Source organism: Lithobates pipiens, unplaced genomic scaffold (assembly GCF_037356315.1).
Source record: "Lithobates pipiens isolate NorthernLeopardFrog02 unplaced genomic scaffold, aLitPip1_a1.2 Scaffold_35, whole genome shotgun sequence".
Classification (NCBI taxonomy): domain Eukaryota; kingdom Metazoa; phylum Chordata; class Amphibia; order Anura; family Ranidae; genus Lithobates; species Lithobates pipiens.
This window is the reverse complement of record NW_027507811.1, coordinates 23,637,683-23,660,321: the sequence shown is the minus strand read 5'-3', so window position 1 is coordinate 23,660,321 and position 22,639 is coordinate 23,637,683. Positions and strand designations below refer to the sequence as shown.

Here is a 22,639-nt window from a genome sequence, read left to right as displayed (position 1 = left end):
GACGCCAGGCGGGCAGGCGCTAGCAACGAGTGCAGGGTTGCCAAGCCAACGGCTCAGCTCCACCCACCTCCTAGCTCCTCCTGGTCCAGTGCCGCCGTGTAATACACCAGAGTCTCTCTCTCTCTCTGCGCCGCTGATCGCTGATGAGACAGAGAGAGAGACTTGGGCATAGCAGCGCTGCAGCCTGCAAGTCAGTCGGTGACAGTGTGATATTTTCGGGGGGGGCAATTGTCCTGTTGCCCCCCCCCTGGATCCGCCCCTGCTCCTATGAAGGAAGGTTCGTATATAAAGCCTGGGGATTGGCTACAGGTGCAAACGCCCACCAATCAGTCGGTGTATCCAAACGTATTGGCTGCCTGAATAGGATCAGCCTCGTGTGGCCGCCCCGGCGTCCTGGAAGGCCGGAAACCGGCCCCGAAATTTCGTCACTTCCGTCGCAAAAACGTGGCGTCACAACATCGCGCACGTTCGCTCGATCGAACGGACGCGCGCAAAGTATATGTCACGCACGTTCGCCCAAACGAGCGGACGTGCCTGAGGTGTGCGCCTGGAAGTGTCCGAGGATGCCGCCGGCTAGGGAATATGTGTCCACCATCCCTCAACAAGGGGGGAGGGGGAACCAGTGGAGAGGCCTGTCCGTAAAATACAGGCAGAAACCACTCCTACCCTTGCCGGGGAGTCAGAACAGGGGGCAGACCCATTATCCCCTCCTCACCTCTGTAAATTGGCAAAGGACCATTAGAGATTTCGAGGGAAGAGAGACATATTCTCAACGGGAGGGAAAAAAATTATTATATTATAAAATAAAATAAAAATTAACTAGTTGCCGACCGCCGGCCGTCAAATGACGGCCAGGCGGCGCAGCTACTGTGGCGGGAGGCCGTCATATGACGGCCTCCCGTTTAAACAGGGAATGCGCGCGATCGTGCGCGCGCATCCCTGTTTCTTCGGTGGCGGCGTGTCACGGAGACACCGCTCGCCACTGAAGGGGGTGAACAGCCATTCGTTATGGCTGTTTACCACGTGATCGGCCGTGATGAAGTCACGGCCGATCACAGATGGTAACACCCCCAACGTGCACGACGCATGTGCGCGATCGCGAGCGCGCTGCGCGTGCACGTCGGTGGCGGCGTGTTCCCCGGGAACACTGCTCGTCACCGACGCTGGTAAACAGCCATTGGCCGGCTGTTTACCCACGTGATCGGCTGTGATCCTTTCACAGCCGATCACTCAAATGTAAACAAACCGCGGTAACGGGATGTTACCGGGTTCTCCTCCTCACACACTGATCGTGTGTGAGGAGGAGATTGCGGTAACATCTCGTTACCGCATACAGTGTACACCAGACATACTGATTGCCCCCCCCCCCCCCCCCAATAAAGAAGACCTGTCACCACCCCTCATAGTACCTGTCAATCACAGTCCATCAGAGTACCTGTCACAGTCCATCAGAGTATTTGAGTACCTGTCACAGCCCATCAGAGTACCCGAGTACCTGCACGACCCATCAGAGTACCCGAGTACCCGTCCCGGCCCATCAGAGTACCCGAGTACCCGTCCCGGCCCATCAGAGTACCCGAGTACCCGTCCCGGCCCATCAGAGTACCCGAGTACCTGTCCCGGCCCATCAGAGTACCCGAGTACCTGTCACGGCACATCAGGGTACCCGAGTACCCGTCACGGCACATCAGAGTACCCGAGTACCTGTCACGGCCCATCAGGGTACCCGTGTACCTGTCACGGCACATCAGGGTACCCGAGTACCTGTCACGGCACATCAGGGTACCCGAGTACCTGTCACGGCACATCAGGGTACCCGAGTACCTGTCACGGCACATCAGGGTACCCGAGTACCTGTCACGGCTCATCAGAGTACCCGAGTACCTGTCCCGGCCCATCAGGGTACCCAAGTACCTGTCCCGGCCCATCAGAGTACCCGAGTACCTGTCCCGGCCCATCAGAGTACCCGAGTACCTGTCACGGCACATCAGAGTACCCGAGTACCTGTCACGGCACATCAGAGTACCCGAGTACCTGTCACGGCACATCAGAGTACCCGAGTACCTGTCACGGCCCATCAGGGTACCCGAGTACCTGTCACGGCACATCAGGGTACCCGAGTACCTGTCACGGCACATCAGGGTACCCGAGTACCTGTCACGGCACATCAGGGTACCCGAGTACCTGTCACGGCTCATCAGAGTACCCGAGTACCTGTCCCGGCCCATCAGAGTACCCGAGTACCTGTCCCGGCCCATCAGAGTACCCGAGTACCTGTCACGGCACATCAGAGTACCCGAGTACCTGTCACGGCACATCAGAGTACCCGAGTACCTGTCACGGCACATCAGGGTACCCGAGTACCTGTCACGGCACTTCAGGGTACCCGAGTACCTGTCACGGCACATCAGGGTACCCGAGTACCTGTCACGGCTCATCAGAGTACCCGAGTACCTGTCCCGGCCCATCAGGGTACCCGAGTACCTGTCCCGGCCCATCAGAGTACCTGAGTACCTGTCATGGCACATCAGAGTACCCGAGTACCTGTCACTGCACATCAGAGTACCCGAGTACCTGTCACTGCACATCAGAGTACCCGAGTACCTGTAACAGTCCATTAGAGTACCAAGTACCTGTCACAGTCCATCAGGGTACCCGAGTACCTGTCACAGCCCATCAGAGTACCCGAGTACCTGTCACAGTCCATCAGGGTACCCGAGTACCTGTCACAGTCCATCAGGGTACCCGAGTACCTGTCACAGTCCATTAGAGTACCGAGTACGTGTCACAGTCCATTAGAGTACCGAGTACCTGTCACAGTCCATTAGAGTACCGAGTACCTGTCACAGTCCATCAGGGTACCCGAGTACCTGTCACAGTCCATCTGAGTACCCGAGTACCTGTCACAGTCCATCTGAGTACCCGAGTACCTGTCACAGTCAATATGAGTACCTGTCACCGCCCTTCAGAGTACCCAAATACCAGTCACCAAACCATCAGAGTACTTGTCACCAGGCCATCCGAGTACCTGAGTACTTGTCACCAGGCCATCAGAGTACCTGAGTACTTGTCACCAGGCCATCAGAGTACCCGAGTACCTGTCACCAGGCCATCAGAGTACCAGAGTACCTGTCACCAGGCCATCAGAGTACCCGAGTACCTGTCACCAGGCCATCAGAGTACCCGAGTACTTGTAACCAGGCCATCAGAGTACCCGAGTACCTGTCACCAGGCCATCAGAGTACCTGAGTACCTATCACCAGGCCATCAGAGTACCCGAGTACCTGTCACCAGGCCATCAGAGTACCCGAGTACCTGTCACCAGGCCATCAGAGTACCCGAGTACCTGTCACCAGGCCATCAGAGTACCCGAGTACCTGTCACCAGGCCATCAGAGTACCCGAGTACCTATTTGCAGCCCATGTCTCATAGAATATACGTTGGGGTGTTTGCTTTCCAAAATGGGGTCATTTTGTGGGTAATTGCACTGTCCTGGTGGTCCAGGACCTTCAAAAGTGTGATGGGTAGGAATGAAATAAGATGTGTCATTTATGCTCCTAGAACGCCTGAACGTACTACTTCAATGTTCGGCCTCTCTATGTGGCCAGGCTGTGTAAAAGTCACACACATGTGGTATTGCCATACTCGGGAGGAGTAGCAGAATGTATTTTGGGGTGTAATTTTTGCTATATACATGCTATGTGTTAGAAATATCTTATAAATTGACAATTTTGTGTAAAAAAAAATGCGTTTTAATTTTTTCCCACATATTCCAAAAACTTCTGGAAAAAAATTAACCATTCAAAAGACTCATTATGCCTCACAGATTATACGTCGGGGTGTTTGCTTTCCAAAATGGGGTCATTTTATGGGAAATTCCATTGTCCTGGTACTCCAGGGACTTCAAAAGTGTAATAGGTGGTTGAGAAATGAGATGCGTCATTTTTGCTCGTAGAACGTCTGAAGGTACTACATCAATGTTGGGCCTCTGTATGTGGCCAGGCTGTGTAAAAGTCTCACACATGTGGTATCGCCGTACTCGGGAAGAGTAGCAGAATGTATTTTGGGGTGTAATTTTTTGTATGCATATGCTGTGTGTGAGAAATAACCTGATAATATGACAATTTAGTAAAAAAAATAAAAAATCTTCATTTTGCAAAGAATTGTGGGAAAAAATGACAACTTAAAAAAACTCACCATGCTACTTACTTAATACCTTGGGATGTCTACTTTGTAAAAAGGGGTCATTTGGGGGGTATTTGTACTTTCCTGACTTGTTAGTGTCTCAAGAAATGAGATACACCTGATGTACTGAAGGCCTGATCAGAAGTGATCAATTTTCAGTGATTGGCACCATAGTTTGTAGACTCTATAACTTTCACAAAGACCAAATAATATATACTAATGTGGGTTATTTTTACCAAAGATATGTAGCAGTATAAATTTTGGCCAAAATTTATGAAGAAAAATTACTAATTAGCAATAATTTATGACAGAAACTAAGAAAAAGGCATTTTTTTCACAAAATTTACGTTTTATTTTATTTATAGCACAAAAAATAAAAAACCCACTAGTGATTAAATACCACTAAAAGAAAGCTCTATTTGTGTGGAAAAAAGGACGCAAGTTTCATATGGATACAGTGTTGGATGACTGAGTAATGGTCATTCAAACTGTGAGAGCGCTGAAAGCTGAAAATTGGTCTGTCAGGAAGGGGGTGTAACTGCACTATATTGAGGTGGTTAAGCGATGTCGAAAGCCGAGACTAGCCAGGTACCCCCTGAGCACCCACCTGGGATCTTCGGGACTGATCAAGGAATGGGAAGTGTAGGGGTGAAGAGAATGGGAAAAAAAATATATATATATATTATAATAAAAAGGAGGTTGTGCTCGTGGGGGGGGTTTGTACTGCCCTCCCCTTTTAGCACCTCAAGAAATGAGATAGGCAGTCGTAAATTAAAAGCTGTGTAAATTCCAGAAAATGTACCCTAGTTTGTAGACGCTATAACTTTTGCGCAAACCAATAAATATACGCTTATTGACATTTTTTTTACTAAAGACATGTGGCTGAATAAATTTTGCCCTAAATGTATGACTAAAATTGATTTTATTTGATTTTTCTTATAACAAAAAGTAGAAAATATATTTTTTTCTCTTAATTTTCGGTCTTTTTCCATTTATATCGCAAAAAATTTAAATTGCAGAGGCAATCAAATACCACCAAAAGAAAGCTCTATTTGTGGGAAGAAAAGGACGCAAATTTTGTTTGGGTACAACATTGCATGACCGCGCAATTACCAGTTAAAGCAGTGCAGTGCGAAATTGTAAAAAGACCTCTGGTCATTAGGCTGAAAATTGGTCCGGGGCTGAAGTGGTTAATGGCATTCCAGTCTTAGTCCGTACGGTTCAATATTGAGTTGGCTCACCCTTTGCAGCTATAACAGTTTCAACTGGGAAGGCCGCCCCCAAGGTTTAGGAGTGTGTCTATGAGAATGTTTGACCATTCTTCTAGAAGCGTATTTGTGAGGTCAGGCACTGATGTTGGATGAGAAGGCCTGGCTCTCAGTCTCCACTCTAATTCACCCCAAAGGTGTTCTATCGGGTTGTGGTCAGGACTCTGTGTAGGCCAGTCAAGTTCCTCAATGCTAAACTAGTTCATCCATGTCTTTGTGGACCTTTCTTTGTGCACTGGTGGGCAGTCATGTAGGAACAGGAAGGAGTCATCCCCAAATTGTTCCGACAAAGTTGGCAGCATAAAATTGTCCAAAATGTCTTGGTATGCTGACACCTTAAGAGGTCCCTTCACTGGAACTAAGGGGCCAAGCCCAACCCCTGATAAACAACCCCACACCATAATCCTCCCTCCACCAAATAATTTGGACCAGTGCACAAAGCAAGGTCCATAAAGATATGGATAAACGAGTTTGTGGTGGAGGAATTTGACTGGCCTGCACAGCGTCCTGACCTCAACCCCATAGAACACCTTTGGGATGAATTAGAGAGGAGACTGTGAGCCAGGCCTTCTCATACAACATCAGTGCCTGACTTCACAAATGCTCTTCTGGAAGAATGGTCAAACTTTCTCATAGACACACTCCTAAATCTTGTGGACAGCCTTCCCAGAAGAGATGAAGCTGTTATAGTTGCAAAGTGTAGACCAACTCAGTATTGAACCCTACGGACTTAGCCCTTGTACACACGGTCGGCCATTCCGATGGACAATGTCCGATCGGACCGTGTTGTCGGATAATCCGACAGTGTGTGGGCTCCATCGGACTGTTTTCGTTGGAGTATCTGACGGACCAATTTTTCCAGCTGGGCTATAAAATTTTCGGACAACACGATCCGATCGGACTTTGTCCGATCATGTGTAGAGAATTCTGATCGGACAAAGTGCCACGCATGCTCAGATCAAATTCCTAGACCAAAGCTATTGACTACTAGCCTGAACGTAGTTCTGGCCTAAGAAATGACGTCATCACGTTAAGTACGATCTGATTTTCTGACAACTTTGTCCGACTGTGTGTATGCAACAGTTTCGGACAAAATCCGATGGTTGTCGGAATGTCCGACCGTGTGTACAAGGGCTAAGACTGGGATGCCATTAACGATCATGTGTGTGTAAAGGCAGGTGTCCCAATACTTTTGGTAATAAAGTGTATATATTTTCGTTTTCTTTTTTTTTGTTTTCTGCCATGAGGCTGCTGATGAAGTTCCACTGTGCATAGAGCATTATGGTTCGGCACCCAGGAATTTGACCAAAACTCAATACATCCCTATTCTGGAAATTCAAGGACAACAGAGGGTGCAGTTACCGTTTTTTTCCGCAAGATGGCGATCTCTACATTTTCCAGAGGAATGTACAGAGGAAATGAAATAGGAGATGGAGAGGGAGATGTGGCTTGCATTAGTGTTGGAGGGAAAAACAAGTCATTGATAGAGCTGGCAGCAGAGGAGGTAAGAAGATTTTTTTTATATCTATGCTAAGGATGAGCTCCGGCGTGTGCACAGCCCATGTCCAGAGCCTGCCAGGAAGTTGGCACTGCACTAATTACAGGCAATGAGATACCCGATGCACGGCTGCATCTTTCATCCCTAATCTACACCCCCTGTCATCCTCTTCCTCCATAGTCACTGTGATGTCTGTTATCTCCAGCAGATACTGATACACACATAGTTAGTAAGGTTGAATAAAGACACCAGTCCATTCAGTTCAATCTGAGTGTCTACAATTGTCCCTATCCCTGTACATTGCACACTCACATTGGTCCCTACCCTCAAGGAGCCCACAATCCAAGGTCCCCATTTATATACTAGGGCCAATTTTGGACAGAAGCCAATTAACTTACCTGCATGTCTTTGGATTGTGGGAGGAAACCGGAGTACCTGGAGGAAACCCACAGGCACAGGGAGAACATACAGACTCCAGGCAGGTAGTGTCGTAGTTGGGATTTGAACCAGTGACCCTTTTTACTGCTAGGTGAGAGTGATAACCACTACACCACTGTGCTGTCCACACATGTAGCACTTGGTTGCTACTAGTAACAAACATCCACCATGTCACCCTGCTGCCAGACCTTCATCAATCAACTCAGAGACAATGAACAGTCATTTGTGTCGTTTTGTTTATTGGGGGCAGGGGCATTGCTGGGTCTACAAAAGATCTGGGGGTAGAGCCCATAGCAGCGTAGTAAAGAAAGTCATACGCTTGGGCGGGCATACACATGTATATAATATCAGGGGCAGACTGCCCGAGGGCCACTAGGGGGCCCCATCAGGGTTGCCAGCCTCAATAAAACATGGGACAAAAAAAATCTGTGTTTTTTTTTTTTATATATCTGTCTCTGAAATGCCCCTTACCGACATCCTTTTGGTCTAAAAATCCTGAGATTATAGCTGCCCCACCTCTCCAGTACCTTCTCAGCCAATAGAAACATGTCTGTGTATACTGTGTGATTGTATACTGTGTGTGTGTGTGTTTGTGTATACTGTGTGGCCCCATAATCTCCTATTGCCTGGGGGCCCCATAATCTCCTATTGCCCGGGGGCCCCATAATCTCCTATATCCCGGGTGCCCCATGAGTTGTCAGTCCACCCCTGTATAATATACCTACGTAAGTAAGTGTGTGTGTGTGTATCTATCTATCCCCAGGGAGCCCCCCCCCTTACATCAGGGTCCCCGGAGAGCCCCCCCTTACATCAGGGTCCCCGGAAAGCCCCCCTTACATCAGGGTCCTTGGAGAGCCCCCCCTTACGTCAGGGTCCTTGGAGAGCCCCCCCTTACGTCAGGGTCCTTGGAGAGCCCCCCCTTACGTCAGGGTCCCCGGAGAGCCCCCCCTTACGTCAGGGTCCCCGGAGAGCCCCCCTTATGTCAGGGTCCCCGGAGAGCCCCCCTTATGTCAGGGTCCCCGGAGAGCCCCCCCTTACGTCAGGGTCCCCGGAGAGCCCCCCCTTACGTCAGGGTCCCCGGAGAGCCCCCCCTTACGTCAGGGTCCTTGGAGAGCCCCCCCTTACGTCAGGGTCCTTGGAGAGCCCCCCCTTACGTCAGGGTCCTTGGAGAGCCCCCCTTACATCAGGGTCCCCAGAGAGCCCCCCCTCCCCTTGGGGACCCCTGCAGAGACTCGGGGCTATAGCCCTAAAAGCCACCCCCTAGCAACGCCACAGATTGGAAGATATAACTTGGTTGGGGGTAAGGAGGATATGGGATACCCATAGAACATGTTGCTTTGCCATCATATTTAGTGAACATTGGTTATTTGGATTAGCCTTGAAGAACTGATGTACTTCTAACATTTAAAGTCTTTTCCTCTGCATCAACACCATGCAGACTATTGCTCCCAGGAATTCTCTCCTCCTGCACAGACTTCCGCTGTAAAACAATTAGATCCCGTCCCATCATCTTCAATTATGACAAAAAAAGGAACCACTCTGAATAAATCCCAGTTTGCTGGCTGTAATTGGTTGGACTTGGTGGTAGTTGACTGCGAAGTTACTAGGCCAGAGGCCTGCAATACCCCTCCGCGGAGGCCTAGTAAATTAACAGCTTATTCTGGATAATGGACTACTGATCCCAGCTAGCCCGACTTTCAAATCCTGCGCCCTCAGGCGGCATCGATTTGACACACTTCCCCACAGTCTCTCCTGTGTTCCGGGACTCCTCATCAATGACCGTGTAAAGATTAGAACTTCATCCATGACCATGTATGGACGAAGTTCCCTCCCAGACTTCCTGGTATGCCTCCGCACCCAGCACTCCACGGTGGAACACTTATCAACATTTTCCTATCCCAAGTCCATGATGGAGAACTTTATCTTGACATACGTTCCCACAGCCTCTCTCCAGCCCCTCTGATCCAGGAATTCCTCATCAATGACCGTGTAATGATGAGGAAAGGTGAAGTTCCCTCACAGCTCTCCCAGGCTCCTCCACTAGGCCTCACACCCCCTCCCAGATGGGGCCCCTGCCACTGTCTAGTGCTCCATGGTTCACTTCTGCCAACCGACAACTCCTCCATGATGGAGAATTTTATCTGGACATACGTTCTGACAGCCACTCTCCAGCCCCTCTGATCCAGGAATTCCTCACCAATGACCATGTAATGATGAGGACTTCACCAATGACCATGTAAAGGTGAAGTTCCCTCACAGCTCTCCCGGGCTCCTCCGCTAGGCCTCACATCCCCTCCCAGATGGGGCCCCTGCCACTGTCTAGTGTTCCATTCTTCGCTTCTGCCGGCCGACAACTCCTCCATGATGGAGAACTTTATCTGGACATACGTTCTGACAGCCACTCTCCAGCCCCTCTGATCCAGGAATTCCACATCAATGACCGTGTAATGATGAGGACTTCACCAATGACCGTGTAAAGGTGACATTCCCTCACAGCTCTCCCGGGCTCCTCCGCTAGGCATCACCACCCCCCCCCCCCGCCACTGTCTAGTATTCCATTCTTCACTTCTCCCGGCCGACAACTCCTCCCCAGTGGCATGTTACCTCAGCTTATATAGGAGGCCCGCCCCCTGCCGATACCAAGTGGGGATTGGTCAGGGCTCCCACATGAGCTCCCTGCTACTCCAGTCCTCAGCCCTGCCTCCTTCTCTAAAACAATCTCCCTAGAAACAGGGGAGGCCCCTCAGAACTAGAGCGCAGGTGGCCACACCCACTGCTACACTAACCACTCCCTGCCCCCCAGATCAAAACAAACAGGCCTAGCCTGAAGCATAGGCCTGCCTAAATTTACCTGCGCTGACAGTTTCCCTAGAAAAATCATATTCTAGCACCTACCTATGGTAGAGGGTGCTACACTCATGATTGGAGTATAATAATCTGTACACAGATACATCCTAAATATAGTAAGGTGACCAGATTTTTCAAATGAAATCCAGGGATATATTTTTTTTTTTATTGGAAAATCGTAAACTATTTTAGTTTTTACTTCTTCAAATTTTTTGGGATCTGACTACCAAATGTTAAGAAGATAGAGAAAAAACTTTTCAATGTACCTCTATATACTGTCATCTCCCCCTCCTGTCTCTCTCTGTATCAGTGGCGGTGCCTCCATTAAGGATGCACAGGTGCCGCCCCCTCTCTCCAGCCACCCCCCTCTATGACTATTGGATAGATTCATGCATTCTTACCTATTCAGGCATCAGGCGCCAGAATTCCAGCGGCAGGTGTGCTTTTAAAGCACCTGATTAGAGCCATAGGCTTTAATATGCTTAAAAAAAGGTGAACTTGGTGCGCAAAGCATTTGCGCTCAGAGTCCATCCAGGTGTGTTAGAACAGCGAATGAATATTCGCTTTCCTAACACTGACCCATCTCTCCACCAATCAGGTGCACTGCCTTTGGAAGCCTATCAGGAAGAGGGGAGGAGATGCATGGAGAACACAGGAGCCACTGTCTGACCCGCTGTAAGGTCCCATAGCGGGCGAGTGGGGGGGTTACAGAGGCAGCATTTGATGGGGCACAGTGGCTGCATTTGATGGGGCACAGTGGCTGCATTTGATGGGGCACAGTGGCAGCATTTGATGGGCACAGTGAGGCGGTAATTGATGGTATTTTATTCTGAATTTTTAAGTTTGTTTGTGCCCCCCCAAAAAGGTTGAGCACCAGCCAGCACTGCTCTGTATACTGTATCTCCCCTCTCTGTATTATACATACATACACACTGTGTGTGTGTGTGTGTGTATGTGTATAATCGTATGGAAAGTACATTAAGATTAATTATTTAGGCTTGTGAAATTTTTGTGAAATTGTGCTTGGTAACTCCAGAACTTGCACTCATCATGCTTAAATGTGATCACCTTGGAGAAGAACTGATTCTTTATAAACTATAATTTAGTGAATTCTCTAGTGTTTGAAACTCTGGATTTACAACAAACATTGTTTCTTGCATTCAGCTCTATGAAGCAGGTTTTACTATTTTAATAAGGTATATAGTCCCAGGCTCCAGCCACGATGATGAAGCAGCACCTTCCTTCCTTCCTTCCTCCTCCTCGGCTCTGTTCTTCTTTTTCTCCCATGCTGGGGTGGCCGCTACACTGACTCCCAGGCCAGTCCCTCCTCCCTCAGAAGAACACATTAAACTTGCACTGCTCTGGCTGCGAGTCCCTGTCAGACTCAGTCAGTCACTCGGCGGCTGCCTTCCTCCTGTGCTGTTGTTCACTGCTTCCCCCCCCCCCCCGACCCACGCGCACTGCCTGCCTGGGCTGTGGTGGGCGGCTGTTGCACAGACAGAGAAGAGATCACACAGCAGGACTCCACTAAAGTGGGGGGTGCTGAGCCCTGGCCGGGGCTTCAATACACAGTACACACATACAGGAGGAGAGAGAGCAGTGTGACAAATGGGGCGGAGCTCTGCATATCGGCTCCACCCATCCCCGACATCAGAGCTGCAGTTTGACAGCTCCACTCACTGTCATTGTGCGCACAGACCGATCTGAGGCATTTTGAAAGGGGGGGGGCAGTACAGTATGTGTAGTATTTGACAGGACACTGTACATCTCCGGCTTGCCCACCAATCCCTGGCTGTGCAGGATGGATGGTCACACTGCTGAATAGATGAATCCGAGGACAAAATTGGGGACAGACATGGTACGAGGACTGACCCTTCAGTCCAGGGACTGTCCCTGGAAATCAGGGACGTCTGGTCACCCTAAAATATAGAGCCATTTATCCAACTGTCCATCCAGAGCCTCTGGTTTATAGACCGGATACATCCTAAATATAGAGGCAATTATCCAACTGTCCATCCAGAGCCTCTGGTTTATAGACCGGATACATCCTAAATATAGAACCATTTATCAAACTGTCCATCCAGAGCCTCTGGTTTATAGACCGGATACATCCTAAATATAGAGCCATTTATCCAACTGTCCATCCAGAGCCTCTGGTTTATAGACCGGATACATCCTAAATATAGAACCATTTATCCAACTGTCCATCCAGAGCCTCTGGTTTATAGACCAGATACATCCTAAATATAGAGCCATTTATCCAACTGTCCATACAGAGCCTCTGGTTTATAGACCGGATACATCCTAAATATCGAGCCATTTATCCAACTGTCCATCCAGAGCCTCTGGTTTATAGACCGGATACATCCTAAATATAGAACCATTTATCCAACTGTCCATCCAGAGCCTCTGGTTTATAGACCAGATACATCCTAAATATAGAGCCATTTATCCAACTGTCCATCCAGAGCCTCTGGTTTATAGACCGGATACATCCTAAATATAGAACCATTTATCCAACTGTCCATACAGAGCCTCTGGTTTATAGACCGGATACATCCTAAATATAGAGCCATTTATCCAACTGTCCATCCAGAGCCTCTGGTTTATAGACCAGATACATCCTAAATATAGAACCATTTATCCAACTGTCCATCCAGAGCCTCTGGTTTATAGACCAGATACATCCTAAATATAGAACCAGGCTGAAATTGAGCTAGAAATAGAATCTCTGCTTTTCCTTCCAGTTAGGCTGATAACGAAGACCTCTAATCTGGTATAACAAACAGTATCAACTATTTAGAAATGCTGTGCAGACATTATTCATCCCGGTACAATGCAGATAATTCTCAGTTTATTACCCGTCTACAGAGAGCCTTGAGTCCCGTGTAGATCACATGACCACATCAATGAAGATGACCAAAGATCAAAGTCACGTGACTGAGAGGATGTTAGATCTCACCCTGGAGATCATCTACCTGCTGATTGGAGAGGTGAGGAGGATTCTGGGAGGTCACCTGACATCACTTTTATCCCAACCTGATTATGGAAATGTCTCAACCTGAAGTTAGTAATCATTTACATTTTCCATGATGTTCCACAATAGGGTTACAGAGTGGTGAAGAAGACGTCTGGTAAATATGTGACCTCCAGTAGACACATCACTGTCCCTTCATCTGCAAAGATTCTAGAGGTCACCAAGAAGATCATTGATCTGCTGACAGGAGAGGTGAGGAGGATTCTGGGAATTTTGGGACATTATCCAGTAACAGACAAGGGATGTGTCTGGATGGTGACTGTATCATTGTGTGTGTCAGGTTCCTATAAGGTGTCAGGATGTCACTGTCTATTTCTCCATGGAGGAGTGGGAGTATTTAGAAGGACACAAGGATCTCTACAAGGACGTCATGATGGAGAACCAGAGGACCTCGAATGATGAAAAATTAAGAATAAAGATATGTGGCTTGAATGAGATGACATTGAACCTCACTCTGGAGATCATTAACTTGTTGACCGGAGAGGTGAGGAGGATTCTGGGAGGATCACATGAAGTCACTCTGATCTCTGTTGGTAAAGGTGACCAAATCTGGTCAACTGGGGTGGGAAAGATTATAATATTATATTTATTGCTGTATATCACAGGACTGTGCTGTAGTTATGAAGACAAGAATAAGAGAAAGAAGAGGCCCCATCGCCACATCTCCACCAACCTTCCTGGCTCTTAAGAGAAAACGCAAGAAGAAGATTCTAGAAGTCACTCACAAGATGATGGAGCTGCTGACAGGAGAGGTGAGCGGTGCCGGGAATTCTGGGGACATTATCCAGTAACAGACAAGGGATGTGTCTGGATGGTGACTGTATCATTGTGTGTGTCAGGTTCCTATAAGGTGTCAGGATGTCACTGTCTATTTCTCCATGGAGGAGTGGGAGTATTTAGAAGGACACAAGGATCTCTACAAGGACGTCATGATGGACAATCAGCCGCCCCTCACATCACCGGGTAAGAGGAGACTTTATTGTAAAGGAGAGAGCAGTACGGAGGGTCCACCTAGATATACTAGTAATACAGAAAGTATTCCAATTTTCAGTTTGCTTCTATGAGTATAAAGTAGATAGTTTGAGCAAAAAATTTGGATAATTAACAGAACTTCATATTCTCTGGTTAGAAGAGATTATTTTAATAACGGTACACCAGGGGGATGTCTGTTTAACCACGTTCAGACCGGACCATTTTGCTGGTCGAAGACCAGACCACTTTTTGCGATTCGGCACTGCGTCGATTTAACTGACAATTGCGCGGTCGTGCGACGTGGCTCCCAAACAAAACTGACGTCCTTTTTTTCCCACAAATAGAGCTTTCTTTTGGTGGTATTTGATCACCCCTGCGGTTTTTATTTTTTTGCGCTATAAACAAAAATAGAGCGACAATTTTGAAAAAAAAACGCATTATTTTTTACATTTTGCTATAATAAATATCCCCCAAAAATATATATAAAAAACTTGTTTTTCCCTCAGTTTAGGCCCAACGTATTCTTCTACATATTTTTGGTGAAAAAAAAAAAAAAACGCAATAAGCGATTATTGATTGGTTTGCGCAAAAGTTATAGCGTTTACAAAATAGGGGATAGTTTTATGGCATTTTCATTAATATTTTTTTTTTTTACTAGTAATGGCGGCGATCAGCGATTTTTATTGTGACTGCGACATTATGGTGGACACATCGGACATTTTTGACACATTTTTGGGACCATTGTCATTTATACAGCAATCAGTGCTATATAAATGCAGTGATTACTGTGTAAATGACACTGGCAGTGAAGGGGTTAACAAGTGGGTGGCAGTGTAGGGGTTAAGTGTTCCTAGGGGTGTGTTACTAACTGTTGGGGGCTGGGCTTTCATTTAGTGAACAATGATCTCTGCTCCAATCACATGGAGTAGAGATCAGCGTCACTAGTTGCTAGGCAGAACGGGGAGATGCTGTTTACAACGGCATTTCTCCATTCAGCCACCCCGTGAGACGATCACAGATACGCCCGCAGCGATCAAGTCCGCGGGACCCGCGACTGGACTCACGGGGGTCCCGACCGGCACGCAAGCGCGCCACCGGCGGCGCGCTCGTGATGGCAGGGCGGCATTAAAGATTGGACGTACCTGTACGCCAATATGCCTGCCCGTGCCATTTTACGTGCATCATATGAAAGGTCCGTCTCCATTCCTCAATATAACGTCATGTTTTGCTTTCTATCAGATGGACACCACGTCAGGAATACCTCGGAGGGAAATCCTTTTTTATCTCCAGATTCTGATCCAAAAAATGATCACGTTGCTGAATATTCTCCTGAAATAAACCAAATGAGTCAAATTCTACACCACAGACCATATCATGTGGAGACATCAATGGATCCCTCTAATCCTGAGGAATCTTCTGACCAATCACATCCTGTTACTTCAGACATCCATCTCCATTCTCACAGTGCAGATCCATCAACACCTCCATCTATACCCAAGGAGTCTTCTCTAATCCATGAAGGATTTCCCAAAGGAGAGAGTTCATTATCTTGTTTAGAGTGCGGGAAATGTTTTAAGAGGAAATCTGAACTTCTTCTACATCTTAAAACTCACACCAGTGTGACCTTTTCATGTTCAGAGTGCGGGAAAGTTTTCTCTAAGGAAAGCAAACTTCTTACACACCAGAAAAGTCACAAGGGTAAGAATCCTATTTCATGTTTAGAGTGCGGGAAAATCTTTGATTTCAAGTCACAGCTTCTTATACACCAGAGAAGTCACACGGGTGAGCGTCCATATTTATGCTCAGAGTGCGGGAAAGGTTTCTCTAGCAGTGTATACCTCGTCATACACCAGAGAATTCACACAGGTGAGCGCCCCTATGCGTGTTCAGAGTGCGAGAAACATTTCACCAGCAAAGCAAACCTCGTTTTACACCAGAGAATTCACACAGGTGAGCATCTGCATTCGTGTTTAGAGTGCGGGAAAAGTTTCATTCTTAAAACAAATCTTCTTGCACACCAGATAACTCACACAGGTGAACGTCCATTTTGCTGTTCAGAGTGCGGGAAAAGTTTCAGGAGCAAAGCAAACCTTCTTACACACCAGAAAATTCACACTAAAAAAGTAATACTTAATAAACACCAGAGAGAGCGTCCGTATTCATGTTCAGAGTGCGGGAAACGTTTCATTCATGAAAAAAGTCTTCATAATCACAAGAGAATTCACACAGGTGAACGTCCATTTTCATGTTCAGAGTGCGGGAAAAGTTTCACTCAAAAAACAAGTCTTCTTTATCACAAGAGAATTCACACAGTTGAATGTCCATTTTCATGTTCAGAGTGTGGGAAAAGTTTCAGTAGCAAAGCACGCCTCCGTACACACCAGAAAGATCACACTGACGAAGTAAAACTTAATATACACCAGGGAGAGCGTCCGTATTCATGTTTAGAGTGCGGAAGATGTTTCATTCAGAAAGCACACTTACGTAATCACCAGATATCTCATACAGGAGAGCTTCCTTACTCTTGCTCAGAGTGCGGGAAATCTTTTGCCGACAAACAAAAACTTCGTAGACACCGTTCACGTCACACAGTTGATTATGCATGCACATGTTCAGAGTGCGGGAGAGGTTTCACTACGAAAAATAACCTTATTGCACACCAGAGAACTCACACAGGAGAGCGTCCATATTCATGTCCAGAGTGCGGGAAAAGTTTCACTTTCAAAAGACACTGTCGTAATCACCAGAAAACTCACACAGGTGAGCAACCTTATTCATGTTCAGAGTGCGGGAAAGCTTTTGCTGACAAAGGCAATCTTCGTAGACACCAGATACTTCACACAGGAGACTACACATTTTTATGTTCAGAGTGCGGGAAAGGTTATTTTGATAAAACAGCCCTTCATTTACACCATTTAACTCACACAGGGGAGCGACCTTTTTCATGTCCAGAGTGCGGGAAATGTTATAACAACAAAGGAAACCTTGTTAGACATCAGAGAACTCACACGGGTGAGCGTGCTTATTCATGTTTAGAGTGCGGGAAACGTTTCACTCAGAAAGGACACTTGATTTCACACCAGAGGAGTCACGCGGTTTAGCGTCCTTATTCATAGTTCAGAGTGCGGCAAAAGTTTCATTCATAAAGCACATCTAATTCAACATCGGAGAACACACACACCCGCTAAATCCACAGACGAATGTACGGACGATTTTTAACAAAATGGGTTCAATGAAGAAATGTAAAGAGGGGGACAACTCTGTAAAGGTGACATGGCAGGTGTCAGGTTTGCTTAGACATCTCCTGGCTTCTTCTATTTCGTCGGACCCTCCAGTCGTGATCTGACACACCATTTATAAACTGGGAGATGGAGAGATACAGAGTAATATTGTGACTTCTCTCTTACATTCATCTGTGGATAAAATGGGCGAGATTCGAACTGTATATTATGTTAGGTATATTAGACTGGCTAGCAAAAAAAAAAATACTAAATATATATATATTATATATTTTAATATATATATATATATATATACACACACACACACACTTGCATATACATATAATATATATATATATATATATATATATATATATATATATATATATATATATATATATATATATATATATATATATATATATATATATATATATATATATATATATATATATATATATATATATATATATATGTGTGTGTGTGTGTGTGTGTGTGTGTGTGTGTATATATATATATATATATATATATATATATATATATATATATATATATCACACTTGCATATACATATAATATTTGTGTGTGTGTATATGTATATATATATATATATCACAAAAGTAAGTACACCCCTCCATATTTTTGTAAATATTTTCTTCTATCTTTTCATGTGACAACCCTGAAGAAATTACACTTGTCTACAATGTAAATTAGTGAGTGTACAGCTTGTATAACAGGGTAAATTTGCTGTCCCCTCAAAATATCTCAACACACAGCCATTAATGTCCAAACCACTGGCAACAAAAATGAGTACACCCCCAAGTGAAAATGTCCAAATTGGCCATTTTTCCCTTACCCGGTGTCATGTGACTTGTTAGCGTTACAAGGTCTCAGGTGTGAATGGGGAGCAGGTCTGTTAAATTTGGTGTTATCGCTCTCACTCTCTCATACTGGTCACTGGAAGTTCACCATGGCACATCATGGCAAAGAACTCTCTGAGGATCTGGAAAAAAATATATTTTGCTCTACATAAAGATGGCCTAGGCCAGTGATTCTCAACCAGGGTTCTGTGGAAAGCTCAGGTTCCTCCAGAGGTTGCTAAGGGTTCCTTCAGCATTGGGCCATTTCTGCCTCTCAGATAAGTTCCCACTAACCCCATTGATCTTTTTATCTATCTGTAATGCCCCGTACACACGAGCGGACTTTTCAACATCCAAAGTCCGAAGGACCGAGTCCGTCAGACTATCTGATCGTGTGTGGGCTGCAACGGACTTTTGATTCGCCAAAGTCTGACGGACTTTAGAAATGAAGCATGCTTCAAATTTTCCCGAAGGAACTCCGCTGGACCCGGTCCCCTTCGAAAACTCCGCTCGTGTGTATGCTACTCCGACGGACTAAAACCGACGCTAGGGCAGCTATTGGCTACTGGCTATGAACTTCCTTATTCGAGTCGGGTCGTACGTCATCACGTTCGAATCCGTCGGAGTTTAGTGTGATCGTGTGTGGCCAAGTCCGTTCGGCCGAAAAGTCTGTCAGAACTCCGGCGGAACTCCGGCGGAACTCCTTTGGAAGTCTGTCGGACATAAGTCCTCTCGTGTGTACGGGGCATTAGGAGGTAATTCTTCCCAATGACCACAAGTGTAGGGACCATTCTTCCCACTGACCATCACACTAATGTATCATGAGTTGTAGATTTCGAATTTTTAGCAGGGTTCCCCCGAGACTGGAGAACTATTTCAAGGATTCCTCTGTGTTGAAAAAGTTGAGAAAGACTGACCTAGGCTATAAGAAGATTGCCAAGACCCTGAAACTGCGCTGCAGCACGGTGGCCAAGACCATACAGCGGTGTAACAGGACAGGTTCCACTCAGAACAGGCCTCAAAATGGTCCACCAAAGAAGTTGAGATCACATGCTCAGCGTCATATGCAGAGGTTGTCTTTGGGAAATAGATGTATGAGTGCTGCCAGCATTGCTGCAGAGGTTGAAGGGGTGGGGGGTCAGCCTGTCAGTGCTCAGACCATACGCCGCACGCTGCATCAAATTGGTCTGCATGGCTGTCATCCCAGAAGGAAGCCTCTTCTAAAGATGATGCACAAGAAAGCCCGCAAACAGTTTGCTGAAGACGAGCAGACTAAGGACATGGATTACTGGAACCATGTCCTGTGGTCTGATGAGACCAAGATAAACTTATTTGGTTCAGATGGTGTCAGGTGTGTGTGGGGTGACAACCAGGTGAGGAGGACAAAGACAAGTGTGTCTTGCCTACAGTCAAGCATGGTGGTGGGAGTGTCATGGTCTGGAGCTGCATGAGTGCAGCCAGCACTGGGGAGCTACAGATCATTGAGGGAACCATGAATGCCAACATGTACTTTATTGTTATTTTTTAGTGTTGTATTAGAAAAAAAACACAAAAATTTTAAAAAATAAGCCTTTTTAATATTCAAACTTTTTATTTTAGCTTTTATGCATTTTACTTGTTGTTTTTTTTCTGTTGTATTACAAAGAAAAGCTCCAAATTAAAAAAAAAAAGTCCTTGTTTTCATGTGTAAATGACTTGCAATGCTTGGTACAAAGGTTAATCATTTAAAAAAATAATCCTTTTTAATATTGAAACCTTTTTTTTTGTAAGCTTTTATTCATTTTGCATGTTATTTTTTTGTGTGTATTACAAAATACGCACAAAAGCCTTTTTAATATCATTTTATTTATTTGTGGCTGTTATTTTTTTTTTTTTTTTTGTGTTGTGTCACAAAAAAAGCCCTTTTTAATATCCATTTTTATAGCTTTTATTCATTTTGGTTGTTATTTTTTTTGTGTTGTATTACAAATATAAGCCCAAAATTTTAAACTGACTTTGCAGTGCTTTATAAAAAGGACAGTAATTGAATAAAAAGGCTTTTAATATTCCAAAAAATAATGTAAGTTTTTGTTTTGTTAATTTTGTTTATTATTTGTTTAATGTCATATTACAAAAAAACAAACAAAAAAACACGGGATTGAAAAAAAAATTGCGTTTTACCATTCAAACTTAAAAAAAAAAAAATTATTAGCTTTTATTCATTTTTTTATTTATTTTTATTTTTTTTATATTTTTTTTTGTGTTATATTACAAAGAGAAAAAAAGTCTGTTTTTATTTGTAAATGACCTGCTTTGTATAAGGATAATAATTTAGTCTTTTTAAATTTGACAAATGATATGAGGGGGTCTTCAAAACATTTCCACACTTTTTTTTAAACTCCAACGAATTAATAAAAGTGCGGAAACCTTTTGAAGAACCCTTGTAAAATGCAATGTGTATTTGTTATCTTTTTTTTATTTTTATTTTTTATCTACTGTACTGTAGTGTGTTTTTTCTTTTAGTTGTGTTACTTTTTTTGTCTATGACTTGTATAAAATATTAAACTCATTTTTTTCCCATTAACATCAAAAGAAAGCCTTGCGTGTCCTAGAAAAAAAAAAAAGTACCGTATGTATTTTTTTTGGTTTTATTATTAGTAAAGTTAAACCGGCTCACAGCAGAAATGTAACTATTGGACGGATCCATAAGCCCTTGTACACACGGTCGGAGAATCCGTCGGAATGTGTCCTATCGGACCGTGTTGTCGGATAATCCGACTGTGTGTGGTATGCATCGGACTGTTTCCGTCGGACCAAATTTTCAAACTTGCTGGAAATATTTTCCGACAAACTGGTTCGACCGGACATACTCCGATCATGTGTAGAGAATTCCAATCGGACAAAGTGCCACGCATGCTCAGATCAAAGCTATTGGCTACTAGCCTGAACGTAGTCCTGTCGTAACGAAATAACGTCATCACGTTCTGAAAGATCGGATTTTTCGACAACTTTGTCCGACCGTGTGTATGCAACAGTTTCGGACAAGATCCGACGGACAAAATCCGATGGATTTGGTTGTCGGAATCTCCGACCGTGTGTACAAGGGCTAAGAGGCGTTCAGGTGACTTCCTTATAAACAAAATAATTTTGTAGGACATCATCTTCTGGACTTGATCCAAGAAACAAAATTTTCTCAAAGTTTCAAAATGTTTTTATAAGGAAAAGTTTAGAAGACCTTGTTTAGTCTTAATACGTCAAGACTGACTATCCCGATGGACATGGTTTCTGGGTTCACAACAGAAATGTAACTATTGGACGGGTCCATAAGAGGTGTTCAGGTGTGAGAGCTGAACTGGATAACAGGTTGGTTTATTCTGTAGGAGACACGTAGACTTCCTTATAAACAAAAGAATTTTGTAGGACTTCATCTTCTGGGCTTTATCCAAGAAATTAATTTTCTCAAAGTTTCAAAATGTTTTTATAAGGAAAAGTTTGGAAGACCTTGTTTACTCTTAATACGTCAAGATTGACTATCTCGATGGACATGGTTTCCGGGTTCACAGCAGAAATGTAACTATTGGACGAGTCCATAAGAGGTGTTCAGGTGTGATAACAGGTTGGTTTGTTCTGTAGGAGACACGTGGTCTTCCTTATAAACAAAATAATTTTGTAGGACTTCATCTTCTGGACTTGATCCAAGAAACAAAAAATTCTCAAAGTTTCAAAATAATTTTATAAGGAAAAATTTAGAAGACCTTGTTTTAATACGTCAAGACTGACTATCCTGATGTACATGGTTTCTGGGTTCACAACAGAAATGTAACTATTGGAGGGGTCCATAAGAGGTGTTCAGGTGTGAGAGCTGAACTGGATAACAGGTTGGTTTATTCTGTAGGAGACACGTAGACTTCCTTATAAACAAAAGAATTTTGTAGGACTTCATCTTCTGGGCTTTATCCAAGAAACAAACATTTCTGAAAGTTTCAAAATGTTTTTATGAGGAAAAGTTTAGAAGACCTTGTTTAAATAAGTCAAGACTGACTATCCCGATGGACATGGTTACTGGGCTCACAACAGAAATGTAACTATCGGATGAGTCCATAAGAGGTGTTAAGGTGTGATATCAGGTTGGTTTGTTCTGTAGGAGACACGTGGACTTCCTTATAAACAAAAGAATTTTGTAGGACTTCATCTTCTGGACTTGATCCAAGAAACAAAAAGTTCTCAAAGTTTCAAAATGTTTTTATAAGGAAAAGTTTAGAAGACCTTGTTTTAGTCTTAATACGTCAAGACTGACTATCCCGATGGACATGGTTTCTGGGCTCACAGCAGAA

The 22,639-nt window shown here is 44.9% G+C and overlaps 1 protein-coding gene across 1 annotated transcript in view; it reads left to right on the top strand.

Annotated features, from left to right (window-relative positions):
- The first annotated feature begins 6,205 nt into the window (after positions 1-6,205).
- The window catches only part of LOC143956388 (uncharacterized), a 45,943-nt gene continuing 29,509 nt past the window's right edge, over positions 6,206-22,639 (top strand). The window contains exons 1-7 of the mRNA XM_077466606.1: positions 6,206-6,957; positions 13,108-13,229; positions 13,343-13,465; positions 13,554-13,757; positions 13,879-14,025; positions 14,113-14,236; positions 15,485-17,040. Of these exons, the coding sequence (XP_077322732.1) occupies positions 13,134-13,229; positions 13,343-13,465; positions 13,554-13,757; positions 13,879-14,025; positions 14,113-14,236; positions 15,485-17,040 (2,250 nt within the window). The 5' untranslated portion in view covers positions 6,206-6,957; positions 13,108-13,133. The remainder of the gene's footprint in view (positions 6,958-13,107; positions 13,230-13,342; positions 13,466-13,553; positions 13,758-13,878; positions 14,026-14,112; positions 14,237-15,484; positions 17,041-22,639) is intronic.